The sequence below is a fragment of the Bactrocera neohumeralis genome, chromosome 6, assembly GCF_024586455.1.
Source record: "Bactrocera neohumeralis isolate Rockhampton chromosome 6, APGP_CSIRO_Bneo_wtdbg2-racon-allhic-juicebox.fasta_v2, whole genome shotgun sequence".
Classification (NCBI taxonomy): domain Eukaryota; kingdom Metazoa; phylum Arthropoda; class Insecta; order Diptera; family Tephritidae; genus Bactrocera; species Bactrocera neohumeralis.
Genome location: NC_065923.1, coordinates 8,763,724 through 8,781,508, shown reverse-complemented (window position 1 = coordinate 8,781,508; position 17,785 = coordinate 8,763,724). Strand labels below are relative to the sequence as shown.

General features: G+C 38.1%; 1 protein-coding gene across 9 annotated transcripts in view; it reads left to right on the top strand.

Moving 5' to 3' along the window:
• LOC126761020 (SCY1-like protein 2) overlaps positions 1 to 17,785 on the top strand; it is a 74,243-nt gene that overhangs the window by 39,124 nt on the left and 17,334 nt on the right. For 3 of the 9 annotated variants that reach the window (XM_050476896.1, XM_050476895.1, XM_050476889.1), the window contains 12 exons: positions 10 to 105; positions 261 to 406; positions 2,064 to 2,194; positions 5,784 to 5,898; positions 7,370 to 7,515; positions 8,463 to 8,616; positions 8,787 to 8,963; positions 9,167 to 9,239; positions 9,651 to 9,787; positions 11,491 to 11,704; positions 15,757 to 16,025; positions 16,738 to 16,806. In XM_050476896.1, the coding sequence (XP_050332853.1) occupies positions 10 to 105; positions 261 to 406; positions 2,064 to 2,194; positions 5,784 to 5,898; positions 7,370 to 7,515; positions 8,463 to 8,616; positions 8,787 to 8,963; positions 9,167 to 9,239; positions 9,651 to 9,787; positions 11,491 to 11,704; positions 15,757 to 16,025; positions 16,738 to 16,806 (1,727 nt within the window). The remainder of the gene's footprint in view (positions 1 to 9; positions 106 to 260; positions 407 to 2,063; positions 2,195 to 5,783; positions 5,899 to 7,369; positions 7,516 to 8,462; positions 8,617 to 8,786; positions 8,964 to 9,166; positions 9,240 to 9,650; positions 9,788 to 11,490; positions 11,705 to 15,756; positions 16,026 to 16,737; positions 16,807 to 17,785) is intronic. The other 6 variants (XM_050476890.1, XM_050476887.1, XM_050476894.1 and 3 more) reach the window with 3 other exon arrangements.

The following is a 17,785-nucleotide window of genomic DNA, read 5'->3' as shown; positions in this document are numbered from 1 at the left end:
TTCTAACAGAAAGAATGAATGAGACTGATGTAAATGAGTTAGTTCCTTGCCCGCCTTGGAGTAACAAGGTTTCAAAAATGGCTCAACCTAATCTGGATTTCATGGGTAAGTAAAAAACTGGAACTCTAATAAACTAATACAACTACATATTATATATTCTGGAGATAAATTGTGTTCTTCTGTCGCTGCCTTACTGGTTCTTTGTGAACAACCACGTGATTCCAAATTAAAATATTTGTGTTTTGCGTCTGTTTTCGCAGCTCCCGAGACTCAATTAACTTCGAAGGGCAGCCTACTTAGTGACATGTTCTCGTTGGGTTTGGTAATATGTGCGGTTTTCAACAGCGGACGGCCAATCATCCAAGCCGGTAATATAGTTTCGAGTTATATGAAGCAATTGGAGATGGTAAGCAATATATTATATACATATATTCACACATGTTATCATATACATAAGCAAATGAATGAGCCACTCTGTCGCTTGTAATTGAGTCAAACAAACAAAAAGTTGCATATAATTTATTTATTTTATTCATATTTTAACACTGAAAAACTCATATACATACATAATCTCATACATTCATGAACGCCACTCACTCCTGCACCGAACTTGCGGCTTCGCGCAGTGCACAATGCGCTCTTCGTTAGCTAACGCAAATTCAATAAAAAATTGTCTGCGAATCATAATAAAATTCCTAACTTCATAACTAAAGTTATACCTGCAAGGTAAGCCTTTATGGGTTTACCTGGAACTGGAAATAAATGCATGAGGAAAAAGAAAAATTAAATTTTCAACGAACTAAGCGTCTAATTGACTGACGGGAAACTCCTCCCCAATGACCACTAGTAGTACATATTGTAGAAGTATATGAATACAATATATCATATACGTAATATATTATTTCAACGTGCGGATTCAGTATCATCCCAGATTAGGGGGGTAACGCAAACGAAAACGCTTAGTGAACAGCTGACCAGGATTCTTTTCTTGAAAAATATCCCCTAAACTCTTTCCCTTTTGAGTTATATTTTATTTATATCTTTTTCCTTTTCGATATATACACCATATTTTGTAGTATCTCTCAGAAATATGGAGAGTTTTCGTTTTTAACCGCCCCTCTGAATGAAGTAATTCCCATCGCTGAGCATGAAAGTGATCGAATGATGACTTCAAAAGCACCGTAATGTCAGCAATGCTGGCTCTAGTTGATTTCTATGCTAGTCAGTTGCTACTATTTCACACGTTTACAGACAAAAGTTCCTCCCCTTGAAACTAACAGTGCTTCATGCAATTTTTACAACTATTTCTTCCGCCCTTTTTAGAAGCATTCCATGCGAAATGCATGTATGTGTGTATGTCTGTATGCAAATATTCCCCATTCGACTGACACAACAACTGCATTTACTGAAATGTCGTGAGGCTTTGATAGCGCAGAGAAAACAATGGTAAATTGACTCCTTGATGGTAGGCTTTTTCTAGTTTTTGTTTTTGGTTATGGGCCAGTTTCAAGTGTTTGTTCACGAGAAGAGCTCGGATAAAATGGAATAGTGAAATTCTGTGCTGAAGAGTCTTAAACGCAGACTATCAAGTTTAACTTTCAAGTGAACACAAGTATCGGAAGTTTATTCACAAAGTGCTGTTGACATTGATAAAGAACCCGGCGCTTGTGTTAGCAGCGACATGGAAACTTCTGGCTCATCACAAGTGATTGATAAATTGAAATTTTGGGAAATTACCACTTATGTGAAACGAAATTATAATGATTTCGAGCCTGCAAAGTTTAATATAATTTTAAAGTGTAGAGAAACACGAAATAAAGACTTTGAAAACTATTTCCAATTAGATAGCGAAAGCGAGCCATTGACTGAATACTCTCCCTAAGTAGCAATTCCAGCATTATTTAGTTTCCTCATAAGGCAATTATACAGAATTTTATTTGTTTTTCTTTTAATTATGTCATTAATTTCTTTAGTCTTCCTAGAGATTACTGAGAAATCTAACTGAAACTCTTATCAATATAGTAAAGAAAAGTTAAAGCGTTATTGTGATGCAATACTTTCAGCTGGAGGAGACTGTGCAGAAAATGTTGCCGCGGGTGCCGGTACCGCTACAAGAGGCTACCTCTCGTTTGGTTAGTCGAGATCCAACCTCTCGACCGCCTGCGCAACTCTTGCAATTGATTAAATACTTTAGGTAAGTACTACTCAAATACTTATACTAATATATTAATTGTTCCAATAATTAATAATGAACTCACCAGCATAAATTACAAATTATATTTACATAGTATTTTCATGACACATAACCTTACAAATTTTATTTGTATTTTATCATTAGCATATACAGTTTTACAATCTCTAACAATTCGTTAATTCTCAGCAGTAGACTTAAACATTGCTAAAATTGTCAAATTTGTGATACAGGGTTTGTCCGAAAGGTAATAGGACTGAGTCGATTTAAAAAAAGTTAATGAACCAATGGTTACAATTCTTTAAAAACTCTCAAAATAGGCTCCTTTTATGTTGATGCAGCGCTGCCAGCGCGATTTCCAAGCACTGAAGGCGTCACGGAAGGCATTCTGCGGAATAGCCTTGAGAGCCGAGGTGCATGCTGCTTGGATCCCCACTGTCGTCTCAAAATGCTTGCCTTTCATTGGCCTTTTCAAGCAAGGAAACAAAAGAAAGTCCGGGGGGCCACATCTGGGCTGTAGGGCGGCTGCGGAAGCGTAGGGATGCCGGCCTTGGTTAGGTAGCTGCTCACAAGAAAGGCGGTGTGAGTGGGTGTTGTCTTGTCTTGAGCGATGTCTTGTCGGACCCAATCGACCCTTCGTTTGAGTCTTCTGACTTTGATTTTGATAAATTTAGCATCTGGCTAATTAACCAAATACTTAGGTCTGAGGAGATCTGGGTTCAAAACTTTGCGCACACGAGTCACTTTCTCGGTGTTTGTCGAAGTCGCAGGTCTCCTAGCACGGTCTCCATCAGCGACTTCTTCTCGGCCCTCCAAAATCCCTGGTGCCACCGAAACACAACACTTATTGCTAAAGCAACCTCTTGGTAATCCTGTTTGATCATATCAAATGTTTCTGTCCCAGATTTACCGAGGTTCACACAGAATTTAATCGCGTACCTATGCTCCAACGAACGCTGCATTTTCGGCTTGCACCACTCACAGAAACACGTCGCGCGAAAATGCTTGCCCTGACTCTCCAGGTGCTCGGAGACAACTGACCAGCCGCTTGTTAGTTAGCTAGGAACGCCCTCTACCGAATCCAGTTGGTGCGCGCACACTCCGAAGTACAGTCGCGGCGGAAGAAAATCAGTCCTATTACTTTCCGGACAAACCCTGTATGCACGTATAAGTTTACTTTAATACATATATCGTCTCAAGTCAGGTTTTAAATTAGTTACGTATATACGAAGAGTAAAATTATGAGGCTCGTGGGCGAATTTGTTCAGAATTCTTGGAATGTGAAATGTTCAGAATTTTCAATGTGCTGAGGAATGAAAATGTTCTCATGCATTTACCTCCCATCACTTTCCCCCAAGATTGCCGCCATTATTTATGCAGTGTGACACGTTTTCTCAGCTTTCTCGAAAACAATTGACCCCGCGCGACGGAATAACGTAGGCGCTCCCCTCGTAAGAGATAAGATTTGTATAAAATATCACAAAGCGAAGGAATACTGTTTATACATGTGTGTATGAGTATGCATAGCTATTACGTGAGTCTGCCACTCGCGCCACTTAGTTGGTGAGAAGTGCGTTTCGATACGTATAGTAAGTAATGTAGGAGCGTGTACCGTTGTGGTTTGTTTAACTTAACCTTATGCTGATTGACAAGTGTTACGCCATTCTGAGATTGCGATTTATTGAGACATAATCTCGCACACACACTCGCACACTAAATACTTTAATACTTGTGGAAAATAACACAGACGTGGATGAAGGAGAAAGCGCTCTAGCATAGCACAAAGCGGAAAGTACAACAGAATACAAAGGTGTAAATTACAGTTTTCCTGCAGCTGATGGCCCTCATTGCGCAGCTTGATGTAGTCTACTGACTTGGATTTGCTTTAAGTTTTCTTTTGCACTTCTGGAAGCGTGATATCGCGCGTGGCTGTTTGTTCGTTCATAGCCCGAGGAACGGTGCTGCTGCCACTTTTTGTAATGAGTGTAGCAGAGACTTTGACGCATCCGCCGCTGCTGACTGTGTCTAGACTAAAGGATGCTGATAGACATAAAAATACTAGACGCACATTAAGGCGATTTACAGAATGAGGAATACTCGACATTCCTGATATGCAGGGTTGCAATTATCAATGAAAATACGTTTAATGTTGAGATAATGTAAGATAATTCGCAGGTTATTGTGAGATAATTCAATAAATTTTTAAATTTTTGGAGAAGAGAGTGTAAATAAGGTTTAATACAGAAAAGTATTTCTTGTGCTTGCCCAGAGAGTCTAGTTCAAAATTACTAGCCGATAAAGCCAAACATTTTTTGTTGTTTTGATGCAAAAGAAACATGTTGTGAAATTATGTTAATATTCAAAAACAATTAATAGATACTATGTATACCGTCACCTAAAATGCAAAATAACGTAACATCACTTTTCGTAAGTTTACAGATGAAGGGAAAACGATATAACAGAAACCACTAGTATTAAATAAAATTAGGTTTTAGTTATAAAATGGTTATATAGTGGTTATATATGGTTATTATTGGTTATATATGGGTTATATATTGGTGAATATGGCATTATTTATGCTTCGAATAAGTTTTATCTGTGACCACGAAATGTTTTTAATATTTTTAGACTGAAATTGCTAAACCTCATTTATTGGTCATCTTAGACAGGCGTTAAATTTGTCAAGTTGCTTAACTTCTCTAAAATCCACTTTGAAGTTACTATATCCACTTAAGTGCCAATCCTTCAGACTTCTTGGTCGGCACATAAGAATAATTATGATTTCAGTGCAAAGAGGCAAACTTTCAGATGGATGATTTAACTAAATGTAAATCTCAGCAAGATGTGATGGTGTGCATCACTACTTTCTGTAAATGTCGACGGCCAGTCACGTAAATGGGTATAATCACGAAAGAGGGCGAGTAAAAGGTGGAATAATGCGTCCGAAGAGGGAGGCAAGCGCAAGTATAAATTGAAACTCGTAAGCAAGCAAATATTTGCGCTTTCCATTCTGCTGGAGATTAAACCACTTTAAAGATAATTTAAATGTTGTCAACAATTCTTTTATTCCTTATTTCTATCTTGTTGAAACGAGATCCACACTGTTTACACAGGTTAAGTACATTACCCGCAAGGCTTAAATGTAGTTTGTTTGGTTGTCTGCTCGGATGCAGCAATGGAAGCGACTCTCACACACCAACGCAATGGCGATACACACGTACAGTTATATAGGCTTATATAGCCGTGCACGGCCAGACAGTTGCCTTGCCTTCGAAAAGAAGTAAAGTGTGTTTAGAGGACTTTTTTAAATTTGCGCCGTTCCACATTGAAAATATAAGCTCTTGATGCGAGTGCTGAAGCTGAATGCTTAAAAAAGTTTTTATTTCAGTTAAAGCATCAGCACATGGGGTGGAAAATTTCTTCGTATCGGTTGGAATTTAATCTATTTAACTGTTAATAAACTTTAATGCTAATGGCTGCGTCGCGCAGAATTGTTTTCATTAGAAATTTTCATTCATAAATTAGTTGTGGAAACATCAACTATACTTACACACATACATATATAACTACATACGTACGCTTGAACTTTCAGTGATCCCGGTGTAAATGCGCTCAAGTTCTTAGATGTGGTCAACATGAAGGACACATCGCAGAAATCTCACTTCTACAAAAACACGCTAATGGAAGCGATGCCGCTGATACCGAGAGTAAGTAGCCAGCACACATTTACTCACTTTATGCTTACAGGGTTTGTCCGGAAAGCAATAGGACTGATTTTCTTCCGTCGCGACTGTAACTTGGAGCGTGCGCGCCAACTGGATTCGGTAGAGGGTGTTCCTAGCTAACGAACGAGTGGCTGGTCAGTTGTCTCCGAGCACCTGGAGAGTCAGGACAAGCATTTTTGCGCGAAGTGTTTCTGTGAGTGGTGCAAGCCGAAAAGGCAGCGTTCGTTAGAGCATAGGTACGCGATTAAATTCTGTGTGAAGTTCGGTAAATCTGGGACAGAAACATTTGATATTATCAAACAGGATTACCCAGAGGTTGCTTTAGCAAGAAGTGTTGTGTTTCGGTGGCACCAGGAATTTTGGAGGGCCGAGAAAAAGTCGCTAATGGAGACCGTGCCAGGAGACCTGCGACTTCGACAAACACCGACAAAGTGACTCGTGTGCGCAAAGTTTTGAACTCCCTCCGTCGACTAAGTATTCGTTTGCCCAGATGTTAAATTTATCAAAATCAAATTCGAAAGACTCCAACGAAGGGTCAATCGGGTTCGACAAGATATCACAGCCGATTGGAAGTTGCAACACGACAACGCCCCGGCTCACACCGCCTTTCTTGTGAACAGCTATCTAACCAAGGCCGGCATCCCTACGTTCCGCAGCCGCCCTACAGCCCAGATGTGGGTCCACCGAATTTTTTTTGTTTCCTTGCCTGAAAAAGCCGATGAAAGGCTAACATTTTGAGACGACAGAGGGATCCAAACAGCATGCACCTCGACTCCCAAAGCTATTCCGGAATGGGTTCAATCAATTCTTTTAAATCGACTCAGTCCTATCACTTTCCCGACAAACCCTGTACTTGACTCCGGAAAAACTTACGTTAAAGCATTGACTGCCGCACTCTTGTGTACCTGACGAAAATTTCGCAGCAGCAAGCCAATTGATGGGAATAAGTAATATTCAGGGTTTTCACGTTATTTAAGTGTAAAGAAAACAAAAAAGCAAAAACAAAAACAAAAACAAAAATGTAATGCAACAGCTGACTATGCAGTAAACATCAGAGCACCACCACGAAACTTGCCTTGCAAATGTGTGCATTCTACATGAAAGTGTCTCTAGTTTGGCAGCGGCTGTGTGTGTCTAAGCGCTGCACGGCGTCAGGTGCGCGCTTAATGGCTAAATGAAATTCCGACACATTTATGAGACAGCAATTGCTTGGCACATAAAAGGACCTGTTGCCGCGTACCCCTGTGCTCTACTTAGGTGGTTCTTGCGACTGCTTACACTTAATCGTAATGTTTTGGCCGTTGTTGTTTGCCTTTTATGACTTGCTAATTTCCCACCCAAAGCTTTGGCAAACAAAAACCGTAAAATAAAAAAAATTATTATTTTTATGTATGAGAGAGATTTTACGCTGACCGCCATTCCATTATGCCTAACAATTAACGTTTTATTGCAGAAATTGTGGTGGCAAAATGTGTGGCCAATGCTGCAGGCCGAAATCAGCAATGGCGAAGTACTGGCAGCGGTTTTGCAGCCCGTCATCAAACTTATACAGGAGGCATCACCGGGCGAATACGAGTCGATTATGGCGCCAACGATGAAGTAAGTGTTAAGCTTTTGCTTTCAAATTATTTTTGAAAATTGAAATCAAAACATTTCAATGCGATTACAGCATTTTTTAAACATTTTTTAAATAGAGTTATGACTGTATTTACCGTGTTTCCTGTAAAGTGCTTTATTTTCCATAATTCAACATTTTTAACCAATAAATATAATAATACAATTTAACTTTTCGAGCAGTAAGATATCCAGTCTCACTTGTTCCACCGCTTTGAGTCATCAGCCACTTCCGTTTGTACTCAAGTTGTTTTTATTAGGTTACCAATAGCAGTGCTCAGCGCATTTCATTGCGTCCGGTTCATGCCACCGCAAGTAGAATCCAAATTGACACGGAACATTACCGCCGGCACTATACTTATTTTATTTGCCTTCTAATTTCATGTATGTATTGTTTTTGTTTTTCATCTGCGCTTGTCACAATTCACTTGTGCTTATTTTTACCGTTTCATGTTCTTGTTCTTGATTTGTTGACTCTCGTTCGTGTTCGTCATGTCGCCCATTGTCGTCGTTGCGATAAAAGTTGTTTGCACAATTTAAGTTTGTCAGTTTGTCGTTTGTCGCGCGAAAGTCGCATTGTCCTTGTGTGTTCGCTGTAAAATTTATCCTCTTATTGCAGCTTTACTTTTTTCTCGCTATTTGGTGCCACAATAAACCTAACAAACAAACATATACACATGCTCGCGCCAAGACGAATGGGAAGTTTTGCCATATTCCGAGCACTCGTTAAACACAAGGCAAAGGAATTTTTGTTTTTATTTTGTGTTGCTTATTAATGAAACGCCTGTGCGGCATGAATGTGTCTCCTAGCACCGCTTTAAGGAAGTGCTTTTACCTATGGCTACGAAATTTTAACAAGCATAAATTTAGCCAAAAGAAATGAAAAAGTCATTTACTTTATAGATGAATTGCTTTGGCAAACTTTTTTTCAGGGTAATTTTCGGGTCGCCTAAGTCCATACAAGCCACAGTGACCTTGTTGGAAAATTTACACCTTATTATAGAGAAGACCGCTCCGGGCGATGTCACCACCGACATTATACCAATGCTGTTTTTTGCTTTCGAAAGCTCAACGATACAGGTGCAGGTAAAGAGTTCGAATTCATATAAAATTTATTTTAAAATTTCAGGCTGCTTGTTACAAACTGCATGCCGCATGAGGTTTATAAGTTTTAAGAAAACATTATTTTGGTTTTCGAAATTCGAAATTTTTACGAGTCCAAATTATCCTCTCTCATTTTTGTGCTCCGCTCGCAGAGCGCTGCTGTTGTGGCAGTTACAAATGTTTTCGATAATATCGAAGATGTTTCGATCAGACGCATGGTGATTCCAAAGGTGAAATCTGTGTTCGAAAAGAATCTAGCGGATCCGAAAATTGTGCAAAACGTACTTATCTGCATAGAGGGGCTCATGGACAAACTGGAGCGTGCTCAGGTGATTAAACTTATAAATTTTTGTGTATATGTATAGCCTGTACTTTCGCCTTTAAATGCTGCAGTTAAGTTAGTTCTAAGTATAACTGAAGAGTTACTCAACGGAGCACATTCAACTTGCACAACCTGCGCTTCTCCTAAATTCGCAAAATAATTTTTTCATTTTTTTCCATCAAAACATGCTTCTCAATGTGGCTGCAAAAGGTTATGGAAGAGGTGCTGCAGCTGCTAGGCGATGTCCGTATACCGGAACCGGATATAGTGATGCGTACAGTGCGTAAGTAATTGATTCAGTGTTGATAATCATGTTTAATCAAGTATAAAGAAATTGTGGGAAGTAGTTCTATTCTACTGTAAGACTCCAATTGAATCTATATGCCTTGCATTTGGATCTAGCCTTTAAAAGGCGCGTATATAGAGTTATGCTGCTTGTAAATTTAAATTCCAGAAAAGTGCGCCAGTAAGTTAGTGGGAATCTTCTGTTTGGTAAAAATAAACTATAATTTATAATATGATAACCGCAAGGAAGCTCCAGTCTCGAATCCTTTTCATCGAAATTCGGAAATATTATTAGCGTAGAATAACTGTATTTTTGGTTGCCTTAGTATAATGCAAATTATTGGATTTTTGTCTCTTGCACTCATTTCTCGAAAAATTACTTGTACAAAAACTGTTTAATTACTTGCAGATATATATCATAAAATGGTTGTCGATAAGACATATGGTCTGACGGTGGAGACAATGGCTACGCATGTGCTTCCACTATTGATACCACACACCGTTAATCCGGGTCTGAATCTCGAACAATACTGTATGCTGGTGGAGGTAAAATGAAACTAAATTAATACTCTTATACTTATATGTATGTGCATTAGGGTGATTCAAAATTTTTTTTTTTTCAATTGGTACTCGCAAAAATAGGTTCCTAGACACCTCTAAGAAAGCCTCTCCAAATATGAGTTTTTAATTGTAACGGGAAGGTCCTCCGCCTAACGGTTTTCTATTTTTTCTTATTATCAGATAAAAAAATGTATATCTCGCTTCCAACTACTTGAAAAAATATCTTGTTAATTAGGTTTTGTAGGAAATTGAATGCTCTAAAATATGGTCTCTTTTTTTTTGAATCACCCTAATGTGCATGTATACATTAATGTGGCACTTATATAACATACACACACATTTGCATCCGTAAATATACATATGTCTGCTAAACTACTTCAAAATAACGGGTTTGCTAAATGTTTAAGAAACACTAACACATTTAAGCGTTTGTATCCTCATTCAAAAGCACACATGCCGGCCCGCATGCACTGTGGGCAAAAAATAGTAAGACTTTTAAATTTTTCGAGCAAAAATATATGTCTAGGACGGCCATCAACATCAACTGATGATCAACACGTCAATAAAATAGAGGAATTGGTACTTGAGAATCGACGATTAACAGTGAGAGATCTTACTGGCCACGTTGTAATGTTAAAAGTATCAGTGAAAACCATTTTGAAAGATCATTTGGGCCTAAGGAAAGTGAAAGCACGATTGGTTTCGAAATCACTCAATTTTTTCGAAAAACAGTGTCCGTTAACGTCTGTGAAACAATGCTTTCCGACTAGCAGGATGTCATAAAACGTATTATTACTGGCGATAAGTCTTGCATTTATAGTTACTATCCGAAAACAGACAATCAGTCGGCCGAATATCATGGCGAAGGTGAACCGAAGCCGAAAAAATCAAGGTTATGTTGACAGTTTTCTTCCATTATCGAGCTCCGAATTCCTTCCGACCGGCCAAACTGTCAACAAGGATTATTATTTGAGTGTTATGCGTCATTTGCACGAAGCTATTCGTAAAAACAGGCCACAATTATTGGCCGACAACTCTTGGTTTTTGCCACACGATAATGCACCGTCACATACTGCACTGATTCTTTGTGATTTTTTCGCCAAATTTTCAACCAATATCTTGACCCAAGTGTATTGGAGCCAAGAAGGATGACTTTGAGACGAAAATTTGAAAAATAAATTAAGAATTTTGAAATTATGAACAAAGTCTTACATAGATTTTGAAAAATAAATTAAGAATTTTGTAATTAGGAACAAAGTCTTACTATTTTATTTTTCATAGTAGTACATATACATATTATCACAGCTCGCCCGCAGTCAAATCAACTGGTCCTGTTGTTTAAAAACTAGTTAGGGAGTGAGCCGTATTCTATATAAAAGTCAACAAGCGATGTACAAGTACATTGGTTTGAAGCTAAATCTTTTATTTGAAATTAATATTCGGTTTACTCCAGAGGGAGATAAATAAATAAATATTCTAAAATAAATTATAGTGCATTAATAAATCAATCTGATGTTATTCTGTTTAGTTTGATTTCTCTAATATGTAGTCCAGGCTGCATTTTTAGACTAGTTTGTTGCTTGACTGCAGGGCACATAGGTGTAAAAATTAGTCGGTGTTAGTGTGACAGCTCATTTTCCAATGCAAACACATGCAATACTCTCACATTCAACTCTCACTTTCAACAGGTGCTGCAAGAGATGCTCGAACAAATTGACCGTCAGCAACGTAATAAATTGAAACTGGACAATCTGTCAATACCATCACCGGAGCGCCATCGTCCGCTGCGACATCAATTCTCATCGGATAACATGAATGCCCCTCCATTCAATATACCCAATTTGCGTATCGATCAGCGGAAAACATCCAGTGCAGAGGATATGGCACGCAAGAATTCCGGAGGTACATACACATATAACAATCGTTTATTTTCACTCACATCAACACTATACATGCACACATTATATGTATCAACTGAAATGCACGTGTTTGCCCACATACCGACAGGTGTGCGGGAATTTGTCGGCGCGCTTGAAAGTTTGCAATTATAGTTATTCACGCGAACAATGTCGTTATGAATGACATCAATGAAGATATCGACGTTAGTGGAATAAGTGTGTTTCCAATTGACCAAGCAAAAGCCTAATGTCTACAAATGCCATATTTGTATGCAGATGATACTGCGAAATAGTGCGGACAAAAATCATCACTTCCGCAAACGTACAGGGTGGTAGTGAGAAAAGCGGATCTCGTCTTGATAGACAATCACCATTTTGCATTGAGGGAGTAAACTTTCTGTTTCAGTCCCCGACTAGAATTTTGATAGTAAAATTTTTGGTAGCCCCTGTCGGTTCGATAAAGTCATCTGCCTCTTAGTAAGTGAGACCTGAGTAAATTATTCCACATATCATTGTAGAACGCGCCAATTGGCTTGGACAAAGATTAGGTTAGGTTGGGTTTGTCTGGTAAGCCAATGAACCACGCATAGACTAGTTTTGGTCCTTGCGATACCAGATGCGATTCAGTTACTAAGTTCATGAGGGGAAGTCACACTTTAGGATGCCTACGATTTACGCAAATTTTAACAGACTCTGTAGGCTTACTATCGATTGGGGACCCCAGATACTTACAGTATAGTCTCCATTCAGAGTTGCTCCATTGTTTCCCTGCGGCCTTGGTCTAGACATATTCAGCAGTCCTCTCGATCTCTTAGTCCTATTCTGCGTGCATTTGTCGCCAGCAGACAGTGCCCAGTGGCCGACCGTTTTGCACATGACTTTTGCAGTTTTGCACCTAAGTAACTCGTTCCATCGGGTTTTGATTTTCTTTAGCATGCTTCTATCCAGATCCTCGTATAGAAAATGTATGGGTTTCCTAATGTTGCTCTTGTTTTCGGATGTTAGCCGCACACCATTCGAAGTGAAGTTGATTGCTTCTGGAAACACTTTCCGCTGTTGATCTGCTTCCCAAGACACTTCTGGCCGATATGCGACTTCTGGATAAGCATTAGAGGTAACCTCCGCGGCTTGGACAAAAGTCACTGTACATAATCACCTGAATACAATGAAATTGTGAATACACTTATTAGCTTTGAAGCATTTAGAAATGGCAGTTCATTGAACACTGTAAGCCGCAAATTTTGAATGACCAACATGAATGCGTTTCTAACTTAACAAATAATAAGATCCATTAGATATCACAATTTTATTTCGCTGACGCGTTTACAAACAGCTTAGAAGTTGGAATTTAATTTCGCTTGACTGCTTTCAATGAGTACTTAGCTACTTTCATGACTTCATATTTGCATACAAATATTTGGCTTAAAATTTTTTTTTTTTTTTTTTTTATGTACTCGTTTGCTGCGTAAAAAACAAATGAAGCGCCTAAAGCCCCAAAAAGTTGTTAGGAACAAGCGGTAACGCCAGAGCAATTTGTTCCAGCTTGCCCTTTTGAAAAGTTTTTATTGTGTTCGTACACAAGTAAGGAGGGGTTAAGGTAGAGTGTAACAGAACATTTTATACTCTTGCAAATCGTAAGAAAATATTTTCAGGAGTTGACTGAACTTTCTAAATCGCCTTGTTTGCAGTCCGACTAAAATCAAACTCAGTAATACAAGTAACGATATTCATCCTGCTATACATATCAATGCTGTGGGAAATATACAAGTATTCGCTTTAATGTATTCAGATATCTTATTTCGAAACTATGGTGATATCGAATTTATTTCAAATATCTTACATATTGACCCACATATACGCTATAAAGCCAAACAGGTGTCTCAAATTTCCTATATTTGGTATAATTCAGAGTTTATCCATACCTCACGCAGTATCCGCACAACAATAGGTATAGAGGTCTACATGTCTGAAGGCTGCCAAAGTTATATTCTGCACCATTTGTGCAATGTTTTAATCCGACATCTTCAATGGTGCCTGATTTATGTAGGTATCGTAAAGTGAACGAAAAGATATGGCAATGGGTTATATGAAAGGTGGATGTGGTACTATGTACTTTGAAAATTTTTACCGGATGATACTTTTCGAGGCTAGAAAGAACATTCTTTGGTTTTTATTTTTTGAAGATTATTGCTTTCATATATTGGCCGCTGCTACCTCTCAAATGGTCCATCCGTTGAGTCCAATATTCAATGACTCGTTCGGACATTTCGACTGGTAACTGGCGAATGACACGCTTGTTGTTTTGCTCCAAGGCCTGAATCGTTTCATATGCAGTCCGAGTTGCTGCGAACGGCGCCGAATCGCCTCTGCACAGTCTTTATGTATACTCTCCCTTACAGGAGAAATAGTATAAAACTTCGACACGTTTGACAGGAGTTGCATTGTCATGAAAATAGGGCAGCGGCCTGAGTCTGTTTAAACGTAACTCTTAATTTTAGATGAACATCACGATGGTCACCAGAAAGTGAATCAGTGCATGACCTGTTTAAAAACCAGAATTTTTGTGGCTATTTAAAGTCAGTAAAAGTTTAAATATTAATTATTTGTTTTCGCGTTTTTCATCGTCGTGGAATCATTTTGTTTAGCAATAAAAAATAATAAAAATTTTCACATGATACCAATCCCAACTTCTGGCGACTTTACGGCGAGATGACCTATAGAATTATGTGTCAGAGTTTTAATATAGCCTCATATACCCATGAGAGTCGAACATAGGCTTTTCAGTCCAAAAATTTACTTAATACATATTTATATATATACTTCTTCTAGGGGATCCGGCCACCCGTTGCTGTGGTATACATTTTATAGTATTATTCATATAATAAACTATTCAATACAGGCAAAATTTTATTAACGAAAAAAGGCCAAAACGTTTTTGTCGGTATAAGAATCCAAGGTATTGTACTTGAGGTCTAATTTTGAATATGTTTATACAAATAAATTCCATTGGACAAATTAACGAATTCAAGGCTGCTTTTCAATGTCTGGTTACCAGCCTTTCTGTCCAGTTAATAGAGTTGTTCGCTTAATAAATTGAACTTAATAAACATCAGCAATATGCAAGCGTAATGGAGATGTCCGCTTAATAGAGCGTTCATTTTGTAGAGCTTTTACTGTATTTTTTATATGTGAATTATTTTTACTACCCTTTTTTTAAGTTGATAAGAACTGGACACAGTGTGCTAAATTTTACTGAAATCGGATCAGTAGTTTAGGAGTTCATCGCGGACAAACAACGTGACACGTACTTTTTATGTACAAAGATATATATATTTAATAATGTGAGTAATTGTTCGTTGGTTGGCAGTTAAATAGCCAGTAATGGCATTGGAGCCAACTATGCGGTTTGCCTTGCAAATAAATCAATTTCGAATGCCGCGTAGCACAACGAGGACGCCAATATTGTCATGGCCGAAGGCAGTGCACGTACACAGCTGAGCCCCAGTTGTCCAAAACCCTAATTGAATATCTCTCAATGCCTTCGGGGGGCAATTAACAGCCTAGGTAGCACTAATCCCGATACATACTTCGTTAACCCTGGTACCACTTGCGTGTTTATACTTTGTATATACTTGACTCTATCCACAATAGCACGCTATGAAGCTGGGTTGAAGGTAATAACAGATAATTAAAGTGTTGATGTTTATTTTACCCGAAAAACGCTTTAACTGTATTCATAAAGACGCTGTCAAATTTGAGGCCAAATAGAAGAATTTGTACATTATATACCCAGTAGTTGAGGAGGTTGCCTTTAGACCATATAATATGTGGTCCATAGTTACGACCTTTTCAATTATTTTTTGATGTGATCGCACACACTCATTCAGGAGTCCAAACCATGCCCTTGCACATCGCAGAACTTACTAAAATATCTATACGCTCAAGTTTTATACACACGCCAATGAATATATAGTACATATGTATATGCTTGTATGTAGAAAGTGACCGCAGCCGATATGGGCAATGTGGTGTTTTGAATATTTTTAATTTTTGCAGTTCGCTTATTTACAGGTTCAGGTATGCTGGGCGGCTGGTGGTTCGGCTGTTCGCCGTCATCGCCCGATAGTAATTTCCTGCGCGTGGCTAATGCATTCCCCAACCGACGGCTGTCGGACAACACCTTGATGACGCCGAAAATACGCATTGCACCATCGTGCGCCTCCTCGCCAGGTGGCACGCCGGGCAGCGGGCTGCCAACACGCCGACACTCGAGCATCGGACCACAGGAACGACGCGGCTCGACAATCAATCTGTCGCCGCCTACTGTAAGTGGCCGCCCTCCTCTCAACACATCCATCACTTATTCATACCACAGCGTGTGCGTCGACTTAGTTGTGCGCCCGCTGATTTACTTTGTGGTTATGTTGGTTGATTTCAGCTTTTAATTCCTTTTCCTTATTTCCTTGTTTTTTTTTTGTTGGCATTTATTTTAAGGAAGCTTCACTGACTTCATTATTTTGATTATTCTGTATAAATAAGTAGTTGTGGGTGGGGCGGGAGTGCGCTATGTTACTATTGCTGTGATTAATCAAAAAAGTATAAATAAATACTTGAATATGTTGTAGTGAAGTTATAGTTTCTCAAGTAATTTGATAACTTTATACTTACAAATACAATGATACATCAATAGTTCCATTTAAGTATATTGCGAAGTAAAATCAGTTTGTACAAAACATTATATGCCAATGCTTTACTATCGCATAGCTGAATTGTTTATATAGTGAATCAAATATTTTCGTTTGTAATTTTGCAGCTATATATTTCTTTAAATGAAAATATTTTTGTTTGTCCATTTATAAAAAAAAAAAAATGAATTTAACCAAATTTGTCATAAAAAATTGAAAATCGGAACTCTTTTTCTCATTTCCTTACCACTGATTACATTTCATCACATAACAACAACAACTACTTAACATAATAATGACAAACGGTAATTGGTAAATGGTAAATACCCCTCTACACTTACTCCTCAAATAGACGTATGGTTTTGGTGCACGCGGTAGCTCTGGATCGAGCTTGTCGGTACCCTCCTCGTCGGCCTATGTTGTAAGTCTAAAAAACGTCTCAACAATTATTGCCATTCAGAAGTCAACTCAGGTATCTTGTGCGAGTACGGTGCGATGTTCGATTCGCATATCATAACGGTTATAAAAATGTTAAAGCATTAAGCATTGACGCTTTGTTTTGTGATGTGTGAGAACTGCTGAGCACATGTGTAATTGTTCGTTCGTTTCATGCCATTTTGCAAGCTCGTACTCGCCTCCGCACGCTCGTCAAATGATAACCAGCTGTATCGTATTCGTTGATAAATATTTTCTCTTTCTTATTTCGATACTCGTAAGCTCAAGAAGTATTAACTGTCCATGAAAGCTGTTTTAATTACCAAGAGCAATGAAGTAATTAATTAATGGATGCGGTGAAGTGGCAAAATAGCTACCCACTATGAAAACATGCCTTAAGAGCAAATGATTAAAACTGTTTTGAAATTTGGAATATTTTCCAAACACTACACTGTCATCGCATTAATTGCTTCATTGAAGCCTACACACAAATTTATTCTACTTAAGCAATTATTTCTGTTGTTTTCATAATAATTTTGTGACCAATATTTTGCATTTTGCTGTTGATAATGTGTTTCAAAATAATCGACGATACCGTATTTGAGGAAAAGGCTGCCTACTTATGATTTCTGTTATTTATATTTTTACAATTAAGAGATGTTGTAATTACGAATGTGTTTATATGTTATCTTTGGTATATTATGTATACAAGGAAGTGGTAAGAAATGCAAATCTTATATAAAAAAATCCGTTTGTTAAGGGATATACTATATATAGTTAGAAGGCCGAAAAAAAGCGATTTTTTCAGAATTTGTTTAGAGAAAACTTTTAAGTTTACTGATACAAAAATTTGTACATATATTATGGTATCTTTTAACTGTATTTTAAGACTTGGTATTAGTAAAAATATTAATTTGGAAAGGAACTACAAATTGCTGTGACCAAAATACAGGTTTTGTCCGGAA